General features: G+C 44.0%; 1 protein-coding gene across 2 annotated transcripts in view; it reads left to right on the top strand.

The window, feature by feature from the left end:
• The window catches only part of TDO2 (tryptophan 2,3-dioxygenase), a 128,548-nt gene that overhangs the window by 27,592 nt on the left and 80,403 nt on the right, over positions 1 to 20,553 (top strand). For both annotated transcript variants that reach the window (XM_078600824.1, XM_078600825.1), the window contains 3 exons: positions 3,678 to 3,768; positions 4,486 to 4,556; positions 17,631 to 17,758. In XM_078600824.1, coding sequence (XP_078456950.1) covers positions 3,678 to 3,768; positions 4,486 to 4,556; positions 17,631 to 17,758 — 290 coding nt within the window. The remainder of the gene's footprint in view (positions 1 to 3,677; positions 3,769 to 4,485; positions 4,557 to 17,630; positions 17,759 to 20,553) is intronic.

Here is a 20,553-nt window from a genome sequence, read left to right on the forward strand (position 1 = left end):
GCGAAGAAAGTTCAACACACATACATTTAGATTTTTAAGTTTAATCGCGACATTGGGTATACATCTACTGAATCAGTTACTTGATTTATGTTCCGTGATTGCAAAAGTGCTCAGTTTTACATAAGCAAAATACGAGTGAGTGAAAATGTATTGGTGGAAAAGGCAGACAAGATTGCTCTACATGAAAATCAGTTCAAGTTTCAGTACAAATATGAAAAGTTTTTCTCGTGTTCATATAGCACAACCGATTCGCAGCTTATACAATATATGCCTGTAGCACAACCCGCATTGAACTTTCAGTCAAATTATACTCAAAGCTAGCATTCTACATGAAGAAATGTGACGCCAAACTACCCATGCACAGCAAAATATGTACAGTCGGTTTGTTGTTGCATATTTCATAATTGTAAAATGGTGCGTGTAATCGAGCATTTCCCATCAGATACTTTGCTATTGTTCGATGTTTATTGTGAATTGGGAGCCAGCTCGGCCTAACTTTGCCAGAGCCTTTTCCCTTGCAGATGGAAGTTCGCACGTATAAATCCTAGGGAGGGGATTCACAATTCTGGGGTTGATAAATGAGTGGCACTCTTAATCAGCATTGGTTTGGTATTATGGAGGGACAATTACACCCCCCTCCTCCTCCCTCAAATATCAAATAAATTACCATTTTGAATTACTAATATAATTAACATTTTGCTTGAAATGTGGGTTTGCCTGTTGAGTGACAATCTCATATGAGAGCGTGTGGGAAAGTTTGCTCTGTACTGTGCAGAATTTTTTTTACGTACAGATGTTAACCAACTCGTCTGGTATACGGGAGGTTGTGGATTCGATCCCGACCGTGACACCTGCATATTTGCAGTTTGCATGTTTTCTCCCCGTGGTCGCGTGGATTTTTAGCTGGGTCTTCCACATTTACAAACATGCGTTTGGAGTCTATGGCTGCTGTAAATTTCCACGTGATAAGCCACTTCGTTGAGCTAAAATAATTTGTTATAATTTAAGTTTTAGAACAGCGATGGGCAACCCAGGCGAGTTAGTGGGCCATATTAGCAGCCCTCCTTCACATCAGTGGGCCACAAGCTTTAGATCGTGGATGTGCACTCATCATGACCCCACACATTACCCTTGACAAACTGGGACCAGGCCATCACGAGGAGCTCCATGGGATGCATGCGGCCCGTGGGCCGCAAGTTGCCCACTACCAGCTTAGAAGATAAACAGACTACTTGTAAGATGTTTTAATGGAAGTTCTGTGAATCAGCTATTCCGCGGGCCAATGTCGAACACAAGGGGCATTCATTCTAGATTTGAAGCTACGTGACTTTACCAAAAGAACTAAGAGTACAGGGGGCATTCCTCGGTGTAGTTTTTCCTGAATGGATTCCTCTTCTCGTGGCGTAAAGGCCAACAACACAATTGTAATAAATTTGAAAAATCTACAAACAATGTGGGTGCGAAAAAATTGCTTTAACAATCTGGCTATTTTTTACGTATGTGCTGGGTTTACAAGTTGGCCAGGAGATTGTCATACAAAAAGCAAATTAGTGCAACAGTCTACGTGGACCTCGGAGTATTATCCCCTCATATACATCAGCTTTCTTTGGGTACCCTGATTTCCTCTGAAATGCCAAACATTCACTTTAATTTCAGAATCACAATATTCATTTAAACTGGAGGAATCCGATGAGTAGTCACAGATGTCCAATTTAATTGCCAATGCAGAGTTCTAATGAAAAGTGACTTGCTCTAAATGTAAATCGCATTATTAAAACTTCCATTGAATAAATTATCAGTGTAGGGTCCACACATTTTATTTTGCTTCCTTAGGGCATGTCGAGGCCAAGTTGTTTACTGTAGAGTATTAGTAATAATAATATCGTGGTACGATATGGGAAAACACAAGGTAAATGTGCAGCCCTACAATGACACTGCTGTTGGTGGAAAAGCCCTCTGCTAGAGGGAGGGAGCTCTAGAGAGCCCATCCAGATAGTATAGTGGCCTACTCTTCCACGATGGCCAGACATTTTGGAAGAGGTGGGATTACCCGCAATTGACCACACCGACAATTTGCTTTCTAAGTGAGATGCTTTGTCCCTAGCAGCCCCAGTGATAACAGCTGGACCGCATCATAGCAGCTAATTTCAAAATACCAGCTGGCATACCTTTAACATTGCTCCCTCTAAATGACCAATGCATTATTAAATGCAGCATATGGATTTTCTGTATTCAATAACAGAAGTAAAGTATTTTTACTTTACCAGGTAAGGCCCACTTAGCTATATCGATATTTTTCAGAAGCCACCTGGCCAATAATGATAGCTCAACAAAGTGGCTTATCATGCGAAAATTAATATCAGGAAAATACTCTAAACGCATGTTTCTAAATGTGGAGAGAAAACCTGGAGGACCTGTAAAAATTCCACACGACCAGGGGGAAAACATGCAAACTCCAAAATAGAGGCGTTAAGATCAGCATCGAATCCACGACCTCCTCCATACCAGACGAGGTCGATAACATCTCGCCACCGTGGCACCAAAGTGTAAACTCACGCCATTTACAATTGCTTTTATGCATGAGCCTTTAATTCGAAAGACATCATTTATGAATAAGAGGTCCTACTTTTTGAACAAAATACTCTCTTTTATTTTTAAATTTGAGATATCTTTTGACATGTGGACCTGAAGATATATAAATAAAATCACATGCTAATTACATGGCCAACAGACAGAACAGGATGAACATTTTCTGTAGACAAAACAACGACAACGTTTGGGCTTCATTATCAACATTCTATATGCACTGTTAGTTTTCCCAGAACCCACAAATAATATAATCTACAGACAAATAATGAAACAAAAAATAACGTTGTCATGCGTCAGTGGGGAAGTCTGATATGAAGTTAGATAATTCATATGTTTTCTCTATGCCCTTAATCAAGTAGTCTAGTTTGCAGACCCCCCACCCCTTCTTTATGAGATGTCGCATGGCTATGCAGCCCCGATAGCATTGGGAAGGGAGGGGATGGACGGGCCTGAACACTCCCAGCTGACGGCTCAGCCCAAACACCCTCAAGGGTAACCATTAAACATGGGCATTCACGTTTATCATCCTGAGTGATGACCATGGTGACCCAACGCAACATATCCTTGATTTTGATGTTTCCACAAACCTCATGGTCGACTCTAAACTGCATCCACGCAAATAAAAAATTGTGGTCCTCTAGAACAGACCATACAATGTATAACAATGCAATACCTGATCCACAAATACAACGAAGACATTTCAGAAATAGACTCCGCTGCTCCTGACGCGGTTATCTGGCTTGACCACCTGAATGTGAAAGAATAAGATCATAAAACAAAGCGGGGTTCCAACTAAATGTTTACAGCTGCTGTGGTCATTATTCAGCAGTCTGAGGATGCTATACAATACGTTAGCGGCCCTGGCTGCACACAGTGCTGCTTTATCTTGATTGAGTGTAATATGTAGTATAGTGACACATTTAGCCTACGATAAGCTACAGATATTTTTTTGCAAATTCTCCTGCATGTTATCCATTCCGCAGCCTGCACAAATCCCCGATGCATTTTGTGAGCACAGTCATAACCTTTAACAATGGGCGAGCTGGTCTTAGCGTGTAACTTGGGGCGCTATGGCTTTGTTCCCACAGCTTCACAAGATCCTGGACGCTCAAGTCCTGGAGAGCACCAAGCACCACAACACCATCCATGATGAGCACCTGTTCATCACCACACATCAGGGTGAACCACAAGCATCATAACACCATCTGTAACGAGCACCTGTTCATCACCACCCACCAGGGTGAACCACCAGCATCACAACACCGTCTGTGACAAGCACCTGTTCATCACCATTCACCAGGGTGAACCACCAGCATCACAACAACATCTGTGATGAGCATCTCTTCATCACCACCCACTAGGGTGAACCACCAGCATCACAACACCATCTGTGACAAGCACTTATTCATCACCACCCACCAGGGTGAACCACCAACATCACAACACCATCCATGACGAGCACCTGTCACGTGAAGAACTACCATTAACGTTACTATGTATATGATATCACTGTTTTTGCCTAGCTGAAGTCTGAATGTTATTAAACTCACTTTTTCAGTATTAATGTCAATTGCTGTTTAACATTTTTTTTTACGTAATCACACTTAATGACAAACCCTTTGTTTGAGTTGACATGCATTACTTGTTACCACAATGCGTCAGTTTTCTCTGCTCAAAGGAAACAACAATTTATCGTGGCAATTGTTGTGTTTATTTATTATTGTGTTTATTTAACAATTTCGACCAGTAGGTGTTCTGTATACAAAAACATCATTTTAGAAAAGATCATGAGAACATGACACATATTGCTGTAATAATCTATACAATTCTATGCATGGTACTTTTGTGATAAATGTGAGCAAAGATAACGTATTGTTTGCCCTTCATGTGTTGCAGCCTATGAACTGTGGTTCAAGCAAATCCTCTGGGAGCTGGATTCTATTCGACAGATATTTTATCACAGACAAGTAAGCTCTAAAACTTTACACCATGTCACAAGTTCCCTGAACCAACACAATTTAAATCCCATGGAGAGTGAAGCTCTCGTTAACACCTGATGACGCTGGATGTAATCTCCAGCGATGTTGCATAAAAAAAAAATTGTCAAAAAATTTCCTTGCTTTTCCAGCACTCCTCCAGTTCTGCTGGCGAACTGACAACCTGATTTTATTTGGCTTTGTTGGGTGGTGGAGGGCTATAGTTAAACAGTTGGCATTATAGCTACATGAATAATGACTCACAAAACACTCACCATGAATCATTTATATCCTAATTCATGCTTCATTGGATTTTCCGGCTTTGTATGTTTTTTGGTAAACAACATCTACAATACCAACAAAGGAATGTGATCACCTGGGTGGGATGTTTCATTTCATTTTTGTGAAGATGTGACTGTAACCCTTAGCCTTGCAGCTGCAAAGAAATTATCAGCCTGCTGGTGCTCGGCACATCTCTGTAATCCTCAATAATAGAAGCTAAGATTATGTTGATGTTCTTACTGCTAGGGCTATTAATGTAAAAATCAGCATAGCTTCATTGATACCTCTGCAATGGGATTTACATCATGCTAGAAATTACAAGAATGGGGGCATTTATTCGTAACCACCTTTACATGCGTGGGTTTTCCCCCGGGTTTTCTCGTTTCCTCCCATAGCTAATAAAGCACACACATAATGTCACCGATATTGGCGAATTATATGCCAATGCTGACAATTACCCGCAAATTATTAAATTTTTATTTCATGTAGCAACGTGTGATACACTTGGCAGAATCATCCTGAAGAAGAGTATTGAGACTCAGTGAAGCTTCCCTGGACATTTAAGCATAGTAACAGTAATAGTGCAGAATATGTATCTTATCACCCGTTGCTATTTTTTTATAATTGTGTTTTCAACATCCCAGGCACTAGGCACTTACACCCCATCTGAGAACTCTGTATAGACAGGAAGGTTCCATCATGAGGAACATTGCCACATGATGACTTCTTACAGCTGTTTCTGATATCTCTGTAGAAGCTTTGATACTAATTTCACAGGGGGAGATGAGTCATTCACTTTGTACCTGACGTGCAACAAGCTGAGTGAGTACAGACATATGGGCATTAGTTTGTCATGTATGTATGTTGAACTTTTTCACACCGTACGTAGCCAACCTGCACCACCTAACCAACTGCAATGATAGTACAATAAAAAAAATCCCAACATTGGCCTTCGGCGAAGGTCCACTTTCTTTAATAAGGAAACAGCAAAAAACGTAGGTATAGAGAATATCCGAGACATAGCATTGTAGTTGCTTATGTAAACGCACTGTTCATGTTAAAAAGTGGGCCCTTCTCAGCCCGACACAGGATGTGTAAACCACCACTGAAGGAAAACGATGACACTTCTCGTTGTTTTTTCACGCAGTTGTGGGACACAGTGCACTGGCAGTGACTTCGAGCCAAATTAAGCCCTCATTCTCACTGGAATGGAGGCACTAATTGGTAGGCAGACTGAACATAGACGGAAGTACACACCTAGCTGGCATGAACACACGCGCGCACGTGTGTGTCTGTTTGAGGCACTATGAAGCAAGTGACCCACCTCTGATAGCAACGCCTTTTTTGGTCTAAACAATAAAACTATAATTGGCATCCACTGGGAATGCTGGTTCTTACTTGTAGGGTCACTGTGTATTGCTGTTGACGCCGAATGCATAACGTTGTACATAAGTGAAGCTGCAAGCCAATTACTGATGCGGGATAACTTACATACCACACATTCCTGCCAACGCTGCTTTCATCAGTGGAGTACTTTGTGTCTCAGTCACCACTGCTTCGGTACTCATCTGGCATTTGCTGCAATGCTAGATGGATGACTGGCATCTTACTGCAGCTCTAGACGAATGGCTGGCAATTTACAGCAGTTTTAGATGTATGGCTGGCAATTGACTGCAGTGCTAGACGGATGGCCAGCATCTGACTGCAGTGCTAGACGGATGGATGGCATTTGACTGTAGTGCTAGATGGATGATTGGTATCTGACTGCAGTGCTAGACGGATGGCTGGCATTCACTGCAGTGCTAGAGGGATCACGACCACAACGTCTGGATTCCTTTCTGAGTAATGGTTATTCATTAAATATGGTCTATGAGTCGATTACTTGCCAGTTGTTTAACTATTTAGCGAATCTGCTAAATATAGCTCTCGAAATGTACCCAACCCAACACATACTTTAAATAATAATACTAATTTAGATTGTGTGTTTGTTTCAGCTCACAGGGCATATTCCTGTAATTATAACATCTAAGTCATAATTGATATCTAGTCACTGGCATGTAGGGCTTTAACTGCGAAAGTATTCTTAACCTTTTGAGCTTGCATATTTTTTGAAGCATGTCATTGGTGTGATCCATATTTTCTTTCGTGAATTGCATACACGTGCCTGTATATATATTTAAACAAGGCTTTCTCCACCTCTGTGCACATTTACCAAAATGCCTAAACGTGTATAAACATTCGCTTATCGGCTGAAAACACATTAACATACAGAGGACTCTAGAGCTTGGAAAATCATTGGTAGCGCCGGCTTATCCGGCTGGCTGCTCGCCTTCGAGTTCGTCTGTGGTTCCTTAGCGATTGTGAGAGGTCCGATTTACATGAATGGTGACCACACTCCTATATAACACTAAACAATAATGCAGCAGGAGAATATCAGAAGTGGGGAGGCAAAGGCATAAACCATCATCACACAAACTCATCCTGGCAACGGCTTTTGGCTGGCCATCGAACAAAGACAGTCACGGCATCGCTCGCACTTTCAGATGCGCTTTCGAGACTGTCTGGAAAGCACTTCCTTCCGATATCAGGAAGCCCCTGGAGCTATGAACTTTTCAGTAATCTAGATTGAAAACTAATTTCTTTAGAACTGCTTTTTGTGTTAGATCGTTGTCCTTCCCCCGCACACCCGATAAGCACTGTTGGCTACGTACAGTGCAAAAGAAGTTCTGTTTACCAGGGGCGGTTTCTTCATTAAGGCGATTGGGCAACGCACCACCAATGTCATTCAACCACAGTCACGCTAGCCGTCACTGTGCCTCTGGATATAGTCCAATCAGCGTCATGCTACGTTCTGTGGAGTACCGCCTCTTTTTGGGCGATTTCACTCCGGCTGAGAATCGCCCCGAGTGGTCCCATAGACTTACATTCAAAGATGTTTTTTTTCGAACGGGGGCGCTGCAATGCATTCTCTATGGCTTCCGGGAGGGCTCGCCCTAACGTGCTTACGTCATCATACGTGCTTACGTCATCATACGTAAGCACGTTTCATCTAATAATATAATTTGTCGCCACCTAGTGGAATCTTTAATAAAATAAACTTGAGTGGTTTGTTTTAATAGTGAGTATAGAAACAAACAAGATGTATTGTAAGTCACTTTATTTTTCATTAATATTAAAGAAGTGAAGTTGCCTTTCATGCTTAAGCTGTTAATTTATCCATTGCATGGGTGGACCTTATCCTTATCAATCATCCAGACATTTGCCCCCCCCTGAGAGATTTTGCAGGAGCCGCCACTGACCAAACATACGTGCAGGCTACAACACCCATTGTATACCTTGTTGGTAGTATACTCGCTTACAGCACCTTCCTCAGCAGCTTATGAGGGAAAATAGGAGACATTTATTTGTCTTTGCATGCACATTATTTTCCGGCGCATGAAAGAAAATTCTATTTCTTAAAATAATGTGAAGGCAAAACCGCAGCCTTACAATTGCTTGCTCACGCCACTCCTGATGGAAGGGTCTCAACGATAGGGAGCTCACGAGGGCCTATCTAGAGGGGAGTTGGCCTACTCTTCCACACTAGGCACGTCTTAGAAGAGGTGGGAGTACGCAGTTTTCCCCACCACACGTGACCTATCGATCGACTAACTGCACTACTTATAATATAGAAGTTTGTTTAAAAATGTAATAGATCAGAAGCATCACTTTATAAATAACATGTTGAATGTAATCGACCTTTGAGCTAACAATTGTATTGAGACACTGTATATACATAGCTTCATGTTAGTACATTTTTACCGCATATTCAAAGCTACGAGAAGAGAAAATCTGTATCCTGTAGACAAGGCACACTGCATTATATCCTTGCACATTCAGAGGTATAAGCAGTTATTCATCAGATCAAAATGACAAATATCTGCTGTGGCGTTCCACTGGGGTTCAAATACATTGCTCTGCATTGACTTCCCTGAAATTTGTCTCCATGTGTGATCATCTTAGCTGGCATCTGTTGCACACTCGAAATGAAGGACGTTGGCAGGTGATCCAAATCGAGGGCAAACGCATTTTTTCTGGTCAATCTGTAAAATGCAACAGCACGTGTGTCACACACAGCAATCCTCAACCGAGTTGCCATTAACCACGTGACTGGTGTACCAGTCTCGTTAATCAATAACAATTTCTCTTCAACTCAATTCTATTCCTGATAAACCATCTTTGTCTTTGACAATAACCCTTGCACTTCACTATTCGAATATTCATTTAATCCTAAGCTGTATGTCTATCTATATCATCCACTTATATCGGTATCTTACACCCATTATCTATATTGTATTTGTACAGTATACGGACTGTACTTGTCACCATTGTACAACTTACTAATGTACTATTCTCAATAGCATTGCAAGTAGTCATACTCTGGGTGCATGGGCATGGTTATAGAATAAACAGTATTAAGATTAGAGAATTACAATTATTAACTACAGTGCGTCATCCTTTACAGTGCACAGTGCTAAAACCCCTCCTATTAAATATATCACAAACTAACAATTCAAAGCCAAGCTTGAAGTATAAAACAAGTCTAGAACATTTTTATAACGATCAAAAACAACCTATGGGTCCTTTACCTGCAAAATGCAACAGCACGTGTGTCACACGCAGCAATCCTCAAACGAGTCGCCATTAACCACGTGAATGGTGTAAAAGTCCGGTTAATCAATAACCCTGCCAGCCACCTACAGGCCCAACTCAGTTATCACATGCTGGTGTACACACGTGCATTGATGCACTGCACAGCACATAATGACTTTCACAAAACCACACTTTACTCCCTTGCTGCACGAGGAAATAATTAAAAGAGTGGTCCATTCCTAATGTGCCACACATCTATGGCTTGTTATTAAGTCATTTTCATGACCTAGTACATCTGCCACTTTTTCTCTATAGCTTATGTGAGTCAATTATTTGTATTATCATCAACATAATTTTCATGAGAGAACGCAGAGGCCTCTTTGTCAGTGGTCTTTGCCAACTATTCCCTGAATGGAACACTTAGACTATAATAGATAACACAACAACAGAAGATCGTGTAATCATTTTCTAATTGTATGTTGGTTTACACAAAAATTCACGGGACACATTAACCTCTCTGTCCCCTGCAGTTTATTCCCTTTTTTATGCTTGTAAAAATCATCACAACACTGATTGACCTGAATGATCTGTGTCAGTTGCTAGGCGTGACATCCGCATTGCACTCAGGCTTAGTGTTGCTTGGTGTTTATTTATCGGACAGCGTTTATAGTCTTCAGAGCAGTTGAAAAACTTGAGCGGCATGGCTACGATGATCCACAGTCGCCTTCATTTAATTCTTAGGTGAGAATACAATAAAAGTCAAAGCGATTTGCTGCTCATCTCCTGTTTACAGCTCTGAGTCAGTTGGAAAAATTCCACATCCCAATGACAAGGGAAAGTCCACACAAAGTGGTACAAATTTTATAGACCCTGGAATGGTGCTGATGGGCTAAGTCAACCCTCAACTAGGATCTAAACACACAATATTTCAATTGCAAGCATCTTGCCCTTCTGCTGAGCCACTGGCAGTGGGATTACGAGTGCAGGAAAAGTGTCAGTGCACGAAGGATGCAATCATCTCGTAAATACAACAGTGTACTGTTTAGAGCAGAATGTATATGAACTGGCTGCGTTTGCACATTCTTTCATAACTTTTATAATTGTATACACACAGATGCAACCAATGCACTTTGGAATTACGTAGCTTATGCATGCGTAGTGATTTGAGTACAATTCGTATAAAAGTTAAAAGCAAAATTAGTATCAAACGCTCCTTATTTTGAAAAAAAGAAGCAGCGAACATAACATCCTCACCGCTGTCCGTTGATCTCATTCATCGGCGGCTACGTCAAACATAATATAAAACACATTGGGGAAGTTTTTGTAATATCCCAGTTATGTTTTTTGTAATATTATAAAGCACCAAACGCTGTCTTCACCATACCCCAGAGGCAAGGTTGTCTGGGCTACTGGTCAACAATTGCATGGCTGCAACTTTATATTTTCTTTTTACAAGCATTAAATACATGAAAAATAAACAAAACTGTTTAACACCAGGCTTTCGTGACCAATATTATGAATAATATAGGTTTTGTTTGGGCTAGATCGTGTATATATAAATGTGTAGCGAGTTCAACTGAGTCGCAGACGTAGACTTGGAGGCAACACATTTATTCAACTCCAACACACGGGGTAACTTTCTCTTTAACAGAATAACAATCTATGGTGGTGACCACCAGGCTAACTCGACTAATTACAACATAACTGCTACTACGGACCGGGACCAACAGCTTGGGTCCATGTTCATCTGTTGGAGACTCGTTGAACGAAGAACATAGACAAAGGTTTCTTCCAGGATGAACAACAACCCTAGTCCCTCTCGGGACCCGGCTGATATTCTCTGCAGCATGGCTAGCTCCGCCATTGGCCACGACCACTTTCTAGAATCCTCGGGAAGGATCTGGGTCCCAATCACGTGACCACTCCTAGTGCCCTCTGGGGGTCCCTTTGTAGACTTAACTCGTCACGTGTCCTCCCGGGTCAACCAGAGTGCCATGGCCTTGAGTAACCTCATCCTTCGGCCGGCTCTCACATACTGTAGGGTTGGCACTGCACGCAAAGCGTGGTGCCATCTAGCGCTATCAATCAGCACTCACCGGGCCCCTCTAGGGCCGGTATTACACCCACACCATTGTGGTATCCGCGATGTTGTTACACCACACGCCGTGCCTCTCTAGGGCCGGCACTGCACGTTGACATGCTGTGATGTCACTACAAATGTGTTGTTAAACTTGCCACCACCCAACAGCCAATCAGTTAGGTTTGTCACGTAAACATTTGAATTTTTGTAAACATTGTCATGTTTTGTTTATATGACAAACCTTACTAATTGGCCATGTTGGGTGGTGGTGGGTTTAACGATACATTTATATTTACACGATCTAACCTAAAAAAACACTCTATTATGCATAAACACAACGGTTGTCTACGTAGGGTGTGAAAGGAGCTCCACATACATACATACGTACAAATGTGCTTTCACCATACTCTGGAGGCAAGGTTGTCAGAACTACTGGTCAAAACTAGGCATTGGCCTGGTAATCCAGTATGAGTTGTGCAGTCACATAATCCATCCAAACCAAAATCAGCTGCTGTCTGTTTGAAGTTGAGATTTTACGTCCCAATGAGTGTGGGGCACCCCAAGATCCGGCGAATGGCCAGATCTGTCGTGCACCGAATGTGCAGCATGAAAACCTACCCTGATACAATTGCGCTCCTTATGGGAAGAGAAAAAAAACACAACCCTTGCCTTTTTTGAAATCGCTCCAACCCTGTTTTACGCTAATGAGCATTCCTCGCCTCTGAACGGTTACTGGTGATGTATGAAGCACTGGTTTGGCTGAGTTTGTTATGTGTATATGTTTATGTACGTAGTCATCCGTGCTCATCGGAGTTTGGACAACTCTCAGTGGCACATCCAAGGGGGGGGGGGGGGTGGGGGCGATCTACGCCCCCCTTGAAACCCCCTTTTTTGGTAACTAGAAATAATCTTGGGCCCTATTTTAAAAAAGCTTGAAATTTTGGGACTGCTCCCCCCAATTTGTAAGTTTCTAGAGCTGACTCTTGAGCACTCTTGCCACATCTGGGTTGGCTCTTGTAGTTCCTACCTTACTGCTTAATAGAACACTGGATTGTTTGCCCGTCCTAGGATGGAAGCTGTATTATTTACTAAAAAATTGTGTAAATTTAATGGCAGTGAATCGTACACGAAAGTATGTCATCAAACACCTCACTGCATTTAAATGTAGCACTGTATTAATGACAGTGAATCTGGCACAAAACGAAGTCATAAAACACTTCACTGCAGTTCACTGTAGCACTGTATTAATGGCATTGATTCTTGTACAAAACTACATCATTAAACACTTCACTTCATGTCACTGTAGCACTGTATATAACTGACCTTCAATTTGTTCAAATTCACTGCTCTGATACTTTATTATCTTCTGCTTTTGGTCGCTGGGGTGTAAACTAATTGGAATTCGATACAATATCTGGAAAATCACCGAGAAATGTCTATTTTACCATAATATAGAAGGATAAATTAGACTTACCTTCTGTCCCAAGTGCTGAAGAAATAAAAAAGACACCAAATAAATAAACGTCAAACTTAAAGCGAATTTGCTAAAAAACGTCTTTCCGCTCGACCTTCTTCTGCGTGAGTGTAAAAATCTACCCCCTCATGAATATTAATGACGGGGGTGGGGGGTGCGTTATGTGGAGTGACATCATGCGCATTACCTGTTCTTACAGATTAACTGTAACAACATCAACAACCACTTGCTGCGCTTTAGCTGCCTGGTGTTCGGCTCATTATTGTGAGCATCACTCCTCTGCCTGAATTGATGTTGAAGGGTGACTGCCTCCAACTGCCCAGTAGTGTGCTTCATGAACCTCCTCCACAGAGGCCAATATTGACACTGCTGGTACTCGTTATCAGCAAGTCCAACCAGCACCACGCCCATATGTACCACATCAGTAAATGTTTTCTCTAGCCTGTGCCATGCATATTTATCCCCCTCTATCCATCCAAACAGAAGCTGCTTGGGCATGCGGGCTACATGAGCCAGCCAACACAGTTTCGCTTGCTGGAGGATCTCACTGATGGTACTGTGTCCATATCTTTCAAGGATATGTGAGATCCTTACCCAATCTAGTATTGTTAAACATAGGATGGATCCACATTTTACAAGAGTAGAGAAGGGATGGCATAAATGTGGCCGAGAAGATCCGAATCGTTGTATGGAGCAATAGTACAGGTAGCTTCCACACAGATGTATCCAGCTGATGAAAATATAATTCCGCTCAATTGATTCGGAGTAAGACCTCCACTGCCAAACCGGAGCTGATCTTTAGCACACTGCCCAGTTATGGAAACTTCTCCAATCTCCACAACATCCCTATCACTCATGGGTAGTGGAAGGGGGAAAGTCGTTGATGACAAACTACCAAGTTAGGTGATTTGTTTTTTAGGGGGCTGATGGTAAGGCTCCATTTCTCAGTGGCATGCTCCACGTTCAGCAGTAGCACCTCCAACTTGTTTTCAAAGTGAGCAGCAATTACCAGATTATAAGCATACATAACATGGTTGACCAATAGGGAGCAATTAGATTAATGGGGGTGAGAAATCACACACACACGTTGGAAGGCAATCAGAACCGGCGCCAACAATTGCCGAAGCTTGACCGCATGTGGGCATCATATTCACTCCAAAAGACAAAGATTCCCCATGTAGCTTTAAGATACTCTTCGGGGCAAGTGCTATTAGTAAGAACCGATGAAGGCCGGCACGGTACATACAGGGGTGGGGACCCAGCACAATGTGCGACCGCCTTTGTCTCCCTGGTGGCAATGTTTACACATCACAACAGGTACTCATTTGAGGATGAGTCGAACTAGCGGAGGCCCAGGAGCAGTTCAGATTGTCGTCACTGGTGTTGGCCGTGAGCGGGAATCAAACCTGGGAGGCCGGGTTCGTAGCACAACGCGCTAACCACACATTGTATCACCGCTCCCCACCAAAGTGCACCTGGCCTGGCACAGGCGCCGTGGTGACGTCACCATCACTTATTGGCGAATGGCAGGTATTGCTATTGGTATTATTGGCTGAGCATGCCACTCGGCATTAGCCTGGAAAGCCAGTCTTCTAGTCGCAATGCCAAATAATCCATCCGACTTAAATCAGCTGCCAACTTTTTTAAGCATTGAGTGTGAGGTGTCCCAACTCCAGGTCCAGCTTACCGGGCAAATGTCCAGTTCCCTTGGTGGAGAAATCGCATGGTGTGAGAACTACTCTGGCACAGACTTCTGAAGAGAAGAGCTATTGCCTGTTTTGAAGTCAGTTCAGCAGTGCCGCGGTGGCAAGATGTTAATTACCTCGCCTGGTATACAGGACGTCGTTGTTTCGATCCCGACCCTGACGTCTGTATATTTTGAGTTTGTATGTTTTCTCCGTGATCGCGTGAATTTGTCTCTGGGTTCTCCGGGTTTTCTCTCCAAATTTAGAAATATGCGTTCAGAGTATTTAGTTGCTATATATTTCTGCACAATATGCCACTTAATTGAGCTATTAGCTCATTGGGCCTTACCTGGTAAAATAAAAATAAAATTGATTAGTGTGATAATTTAGTCACAATTGCGAATGCGATAACATGTTTAACTGCTTTACCCTTGCAACTGTAATTCCCATGATTGCCCAGGTGGATTTCAGTGGTTGCTGTTTGTCTGTTTTTTGTGCATTTTAAACGACTGAGGTTACTCAGAAATGTACACAGCTCAGATGATAGGAGCAGTTATATCAGAGTAAAATTCATCGAACAAGATTCCGATACAAGTGGAGTGAAACCCAATCATTGCTCAGAAACATAAACAATAGTCAGTCATGAAAATTAACCAATTAATGTAGTACGTTAGTTGCCATGCAAGTGACAACAGAGAGGTGCAGTGCCCTAAGATGAACTTGCCATCTTGAAACTAGAGGACGGACAGATTCTATGTTTAAGCGGTCAGAGAAAACAAGTTAATTTTGATTCCAGATTGCAGTACAGTACATGATGGGACATTGCAAAACATGGCCCGCTCAGCCCAAAGTGTTTCTTTGCAATAAATTACAGTTTCACTAATTTCAATGTAAATAAAATATTGCAGCGAGGAATTGTATTTTACCAGCAAGTATAACCCACGTTATTAGTAAATGAATTATTCTCGAGTGGACATAATGTGAGGTCCTTGAGGATGACACATTGGAAAGGATGGAGCTACCCAGCAGCGGACAGTAATATCTCATACCGTGTACAGAGTCATTCACTGCACGTCAATCATCAACATAAAAAATATATGTTTAGCTCTGAGAACTGGGTAGGGCAAACATATTTGAGAAATTGTCTGTAAGGTCTTTTATTCGAGTTTTCAGAGTCGTGTGTTTGCGTGCATATGCATGTACTGTATGTGTGATGGGTGTAGCTATGTGGGGAACAGTAGTGTACCGGTTAGCGTGCTGCGCTATGAACCCCGCGAACCCGGTTGCCTGAGTTCGATTCCCGCTTACGGCCAACACCAGTGATGAATATTGGAACCGGTCCTGAGCCTCCCCTAGATCGACTCAGCCTTAAATGAGTACCTGGTGCAGTGTGTAAACATTGCCATTGGGGAGACAAAGGCGGCCGGGCATGGTGTTGGCCACCCATCCCCTCGTGTGCCACAATACCGGCCTTTATAGGTGTTCGCTAACAGAACTTGATCCCAACAGTATTTACAGGTGATACGAGGGATCTTTGTCTTTGTTGGGTGTAGCTATGCAGTTGTTAGCAAAATGATTTGAACCCCAGTGACCTGTGTTAGATTCCTATGGATAGAATCACCAGAATGTGGTTGTGGGCCTCTTATGGACGACTGCTTGCTTAACGAATCTTATACATTGGCATGAATCTATACGTTGACATGAGGTCTTCTTTCTTCGTAAGGCTGCTGATGCAGATGCAGAGCAACATCTAACATTTCACATTCAGGTGGTCAAGTCAGACCAACCGCGCCAGGAGTATCACTGCGATGCCTTCGTTGTATTTGTGGATCGGGGCATTGCATCTGGTCTGGATGACCACAGTCGCACGCTACTGAAGAGTTTGTTTTAATATCTATTTTTCATGTTTTTTTTATTGAACATGAGCCCGGTACAAAGCACGAGTGATGGTGGGAGAGGTGGGGGTAGAGATATTTCGTGGACAACAAGCCGGAGGCCAGGTGCCCACAGAGATTGGGAGAGGGAAGGAGGCTGGGCTCACTGCTCCACTCACGCAGTAGGGGCAACGATGGGGAACGTGGTATTTTTAGGGGAGGGGAAGATGAGGGAACGGATGGGAGGGAGGGAGATAGAGAATGTACCCAACCAGAACCGCAAACTAAAACAATTTAAACGCACCGAGTGAGCCGGTCATTGTTATAAATCCTGTGGGGCAACAGGTACATCATGCCTACCCATGGCATGATCCATTTGTGCACCAAGTATCCACATCTACTGCCATGGTTTTTACAGATGCAGTTTAGTGTGGCCCATGAACTTTGCGGAAATTCAAACCCAGGGATATTCTGTGTTGGGCCTGTCACAAGGTGTTCGTGAGTTCTTCTGAACTCCATTCAGCTCTACAAGCTTCAACGGGGGTTGAACACACATTGTTGAAGGTTAAGCGCAAGAGGTCCAAAAGGGACTTGCGTAACTACGAGATACAAGTATGTGAACATCACTACTGGGATGACTGAGCTGAATGCTGTCCACGTTAACCCCCTCATGTACTGTGATACTGCGAGGCTGGCTTAGTGTAGGGAATTATCGTTTTAAGGCACTAATGCTAGAGCACAAGGTACACTAATCCATAATAATCCACTATTATTGTACACTATATTCCTATAATCCCATAAATAGGCATATATGAGTATAGGGCACAATGCGGCCTAAATGATGCGAGATGGATGTGACCTGCCAAAATAATACCCAGAACATCATTCTGGATAGTTCTGGATGAAACTAAGCACTGCTTATAGCTCTTGTTCCTACAGTTGAAGGACTAGTTTATAAATCTTTGCTGTTGTTGTTGTGCATGTGTGTGTTGCGTGGTGGATGCGTATATCTCCCTTGCATGTCCCTGTGTCTCGCAGATAAAGAACGAGCGGAATATGCTGAAGGTGGTGTCGCGCATGCATCGCATCACCCTCATCTTCCACCTCCTCGTCGGCCAGTTCTCCGTGATGGAAACCATGACCCCTCTCGACTTCTTTGATTTCAGGTAAAACAAAAGAACAAAAAACATTCAATACAACCTCAGTTTGAGATCTTGTTTAGCGCGCCTTTGTGCTAATACTTTCATTTAGCGTCATTCATGCTAATAGCATCCCACAATGCTGTACATTAATTATATATTAGAACCAAATCCCATTATACAGCCACGACCTTTTGAAACTCCTACTACTGCTGTAGTGAGTCATTGCAGAGACACTTTTTAAGAGGCAAAAACTGTATTCTACACTTAGGCAACATTACACACGGGACTAATACTAATACACATATTTCTCACTCTCGTTACACCCGGTACTACATACAAGAAAACTATAATTGGGTCAGAGCAGTCAACATGCTGTCTAACCCACGATGTCGAAGACGTAGACGTAGCACTTGAGTTCCACTCCACCTTCAGACAGCCCCGATATTCGATTGGAGCTTCCCTTTTAATCCTTTTGGCACGGCCTGGCTCCATCTCCGGCCGCGCCTACCTCTGGAATATTCCCGAAGGTTCCAGGCCACCTTACACCTGTTGCCTCTCTTGCTCCACCCTTAACCACGCCCCCCTCAGGAACTATCCAAGACGTTTCTCAGCTACTCTTCCCGAGTCCCCTCGTTCACCTTTGGCCCACATTTCTCACCCCGGCCCATCACGTGCTTAACTCGGTGCCGGGGTGACTCATCCTCACATGCCCCCCCTACTGCCAGCCGCCCCCACCACACTCCCCCAGTGACCGACTCTGTGACAATTACCTGCGGCGCTGGCAGAGGCTGCTATCCCCTACTCTGTCGGTAGGACTCATCTGGTTACTTTCTGCTAGCACCCAGTACCATGCCCCTCGTGACCCACTGTATTGTACTGCATAGTGTGTTAGCCTCAGCGCCCATTTCTACAGCACTTGGCGCTACGCACCATAGTGATCCATTTAACATCACTACATCACCCCACCCCCCTTATAAAACTCAGCCATCCTGGCTGATTCCTATACCTTGGACAGCAGGACGAACCATCGGAACACAACACAAAAAAAATTGAAGCCCCTAACTCGCAAGTCAACTGGACCAACAAAAAACGTCAGCCCCCCTTCGTGAGTCAATAGTAACCACAACAACTGGAAGACCTCCTGCAATCAACAGCGACATAACAATTTGAAAGACCTCCTCGCAATGAACAGCAACAACAATAGGAAGCCCCTTCCCCTCGCGAGTCAACAACAAGAACCAAGAACACACAAATACATTTTTGACGCACCGTAATGACCCACACCCGAACTACGTACAATACCCAGGAAGGACCGAGTTCAACTGACAAATGCAGCCCGGCTCGTGGCTACGGCCTCTTGTCAGGAGGTGTCGGAATAAATAGGATGATCAGGGTGGTCATTTAAACCTCAGTTTTGAAATGGGTTCTCGTCACCGGGCCCCCAGGCTGAACAAGGGCAGGTTTACCGGGGGCCCCGGGGACGACTTGAAGTTGGCCTAACGGGTGCGGCTCCTCCCAGACAGAAGATGGGAGAGGAAGGGAAGCGGATGTCAGCCGCTCCCTCCCTGTTGGATGGTTTTCCAACGGCGTGACGGACAGCTCCGCGGTCGTCAAGTGCTGGATCGTTGTGGGCGGAAGAACAGAAATCCGCTAAGGCACAACCTCAGTAGCCGCACGCCCGGGCTCGTCAGGTACATCAGACACCCGACCTTGGGGCAGTGGGGATGAAACATCTAGACAAGGCGGAAAATAGGTTTCAGTCGCGACAGGTGCACGTACTGACGTCTGTGACCGACATGGATCCGAACACATTGGGGCCTCTTGACCTCTATCACCTCGACCGGGCCCTGCCATGGTCTTTGTAACTTAGGGGACATGTCCAAGGGCACCTGAGGACAATGCAGCCAAGCGCTCTCCCCGACTTTCCACGGCTTCCCTGACTCCCGGAGCCCTGCCAGTTTTTCGTTGGACGCTTGCCATTTAGCCGAATTCAGACAGGACACCTCCCATGCCTCAGTCAAACGTTTAAGTGTGAGGAGTATAAGTTCCGGCACAGCGGTCTTTTTAGTAAATGAGTCAATATTCAACTGGGCCTCCATGGGGGGGGGGGGGGGGGGGGGGGTCACACTCTCTCTTGTACATCAAAAGGAACGGGGAGAACCCGGTCGAGGCATGAGGGGCCATTCTATAGGCCACGAGGACGCCCGGAACGTGCAAATCCCAGTCGGACTGTGCCTCATTCACCTGCTGGCACAACATGGCCTATTCCGCCATTCCACCTTCCCATCAGTCTAGGGGTGGTAGGGTGACGTCTGAATTTTCCTAGTACCCAATAGGTCGCACACATCCTTCAACAACTTAGAAGAAAAATTACGGCCTTCGTCCGAAAGGAGACGCTCCGGGGCCCCCTTGTCCAAGACATACCCATTAATGAAAGCGTCGGTAATGGACGCAACTGATTGATCCTGCAGGGGCCATGCAATAGCCCACCATGACAGGTATTCTACTTCCATGAGCAGAAATGTATTTCCTCTCAGCGTGGTGGGAAACGGGCCGAGGGTGTCGAGAGCGACAAGCGCGTTTATGCGCGACACCCCGCTAGACTGCAGAAGTCAGCCCAGCCTTGGTGGGGGTTTTCGACGCGCACACTCCACACATCCTTGCAGGATGTTGTGGACGTCTTCAGATATCCCTGACCAGATGAAGCCACGCTTCAAAGAAGACAATGTGTTCTGCACACCAAGGTGCATTAGCCGCACATGGGCAGCCCTCATGACTTTACCCTGCAGGACAGTCGGCACGACGATGCATTGGCGCTG

Source organism: Lampetra planeri, chromosome 15 (assembly GCF_965212315.1).
Source record: "Lampetra planeri chromosome 15, kcLamPlan1.2.h2, whole genome shotgun sequence".
Classification (NCBI taxonomy): Eukaryota; Metazoa; Chordata; class Hyperoartia; order Petromyzontiformes; family Petromyzontidae; genus Lampetra; species Lampetra planeri.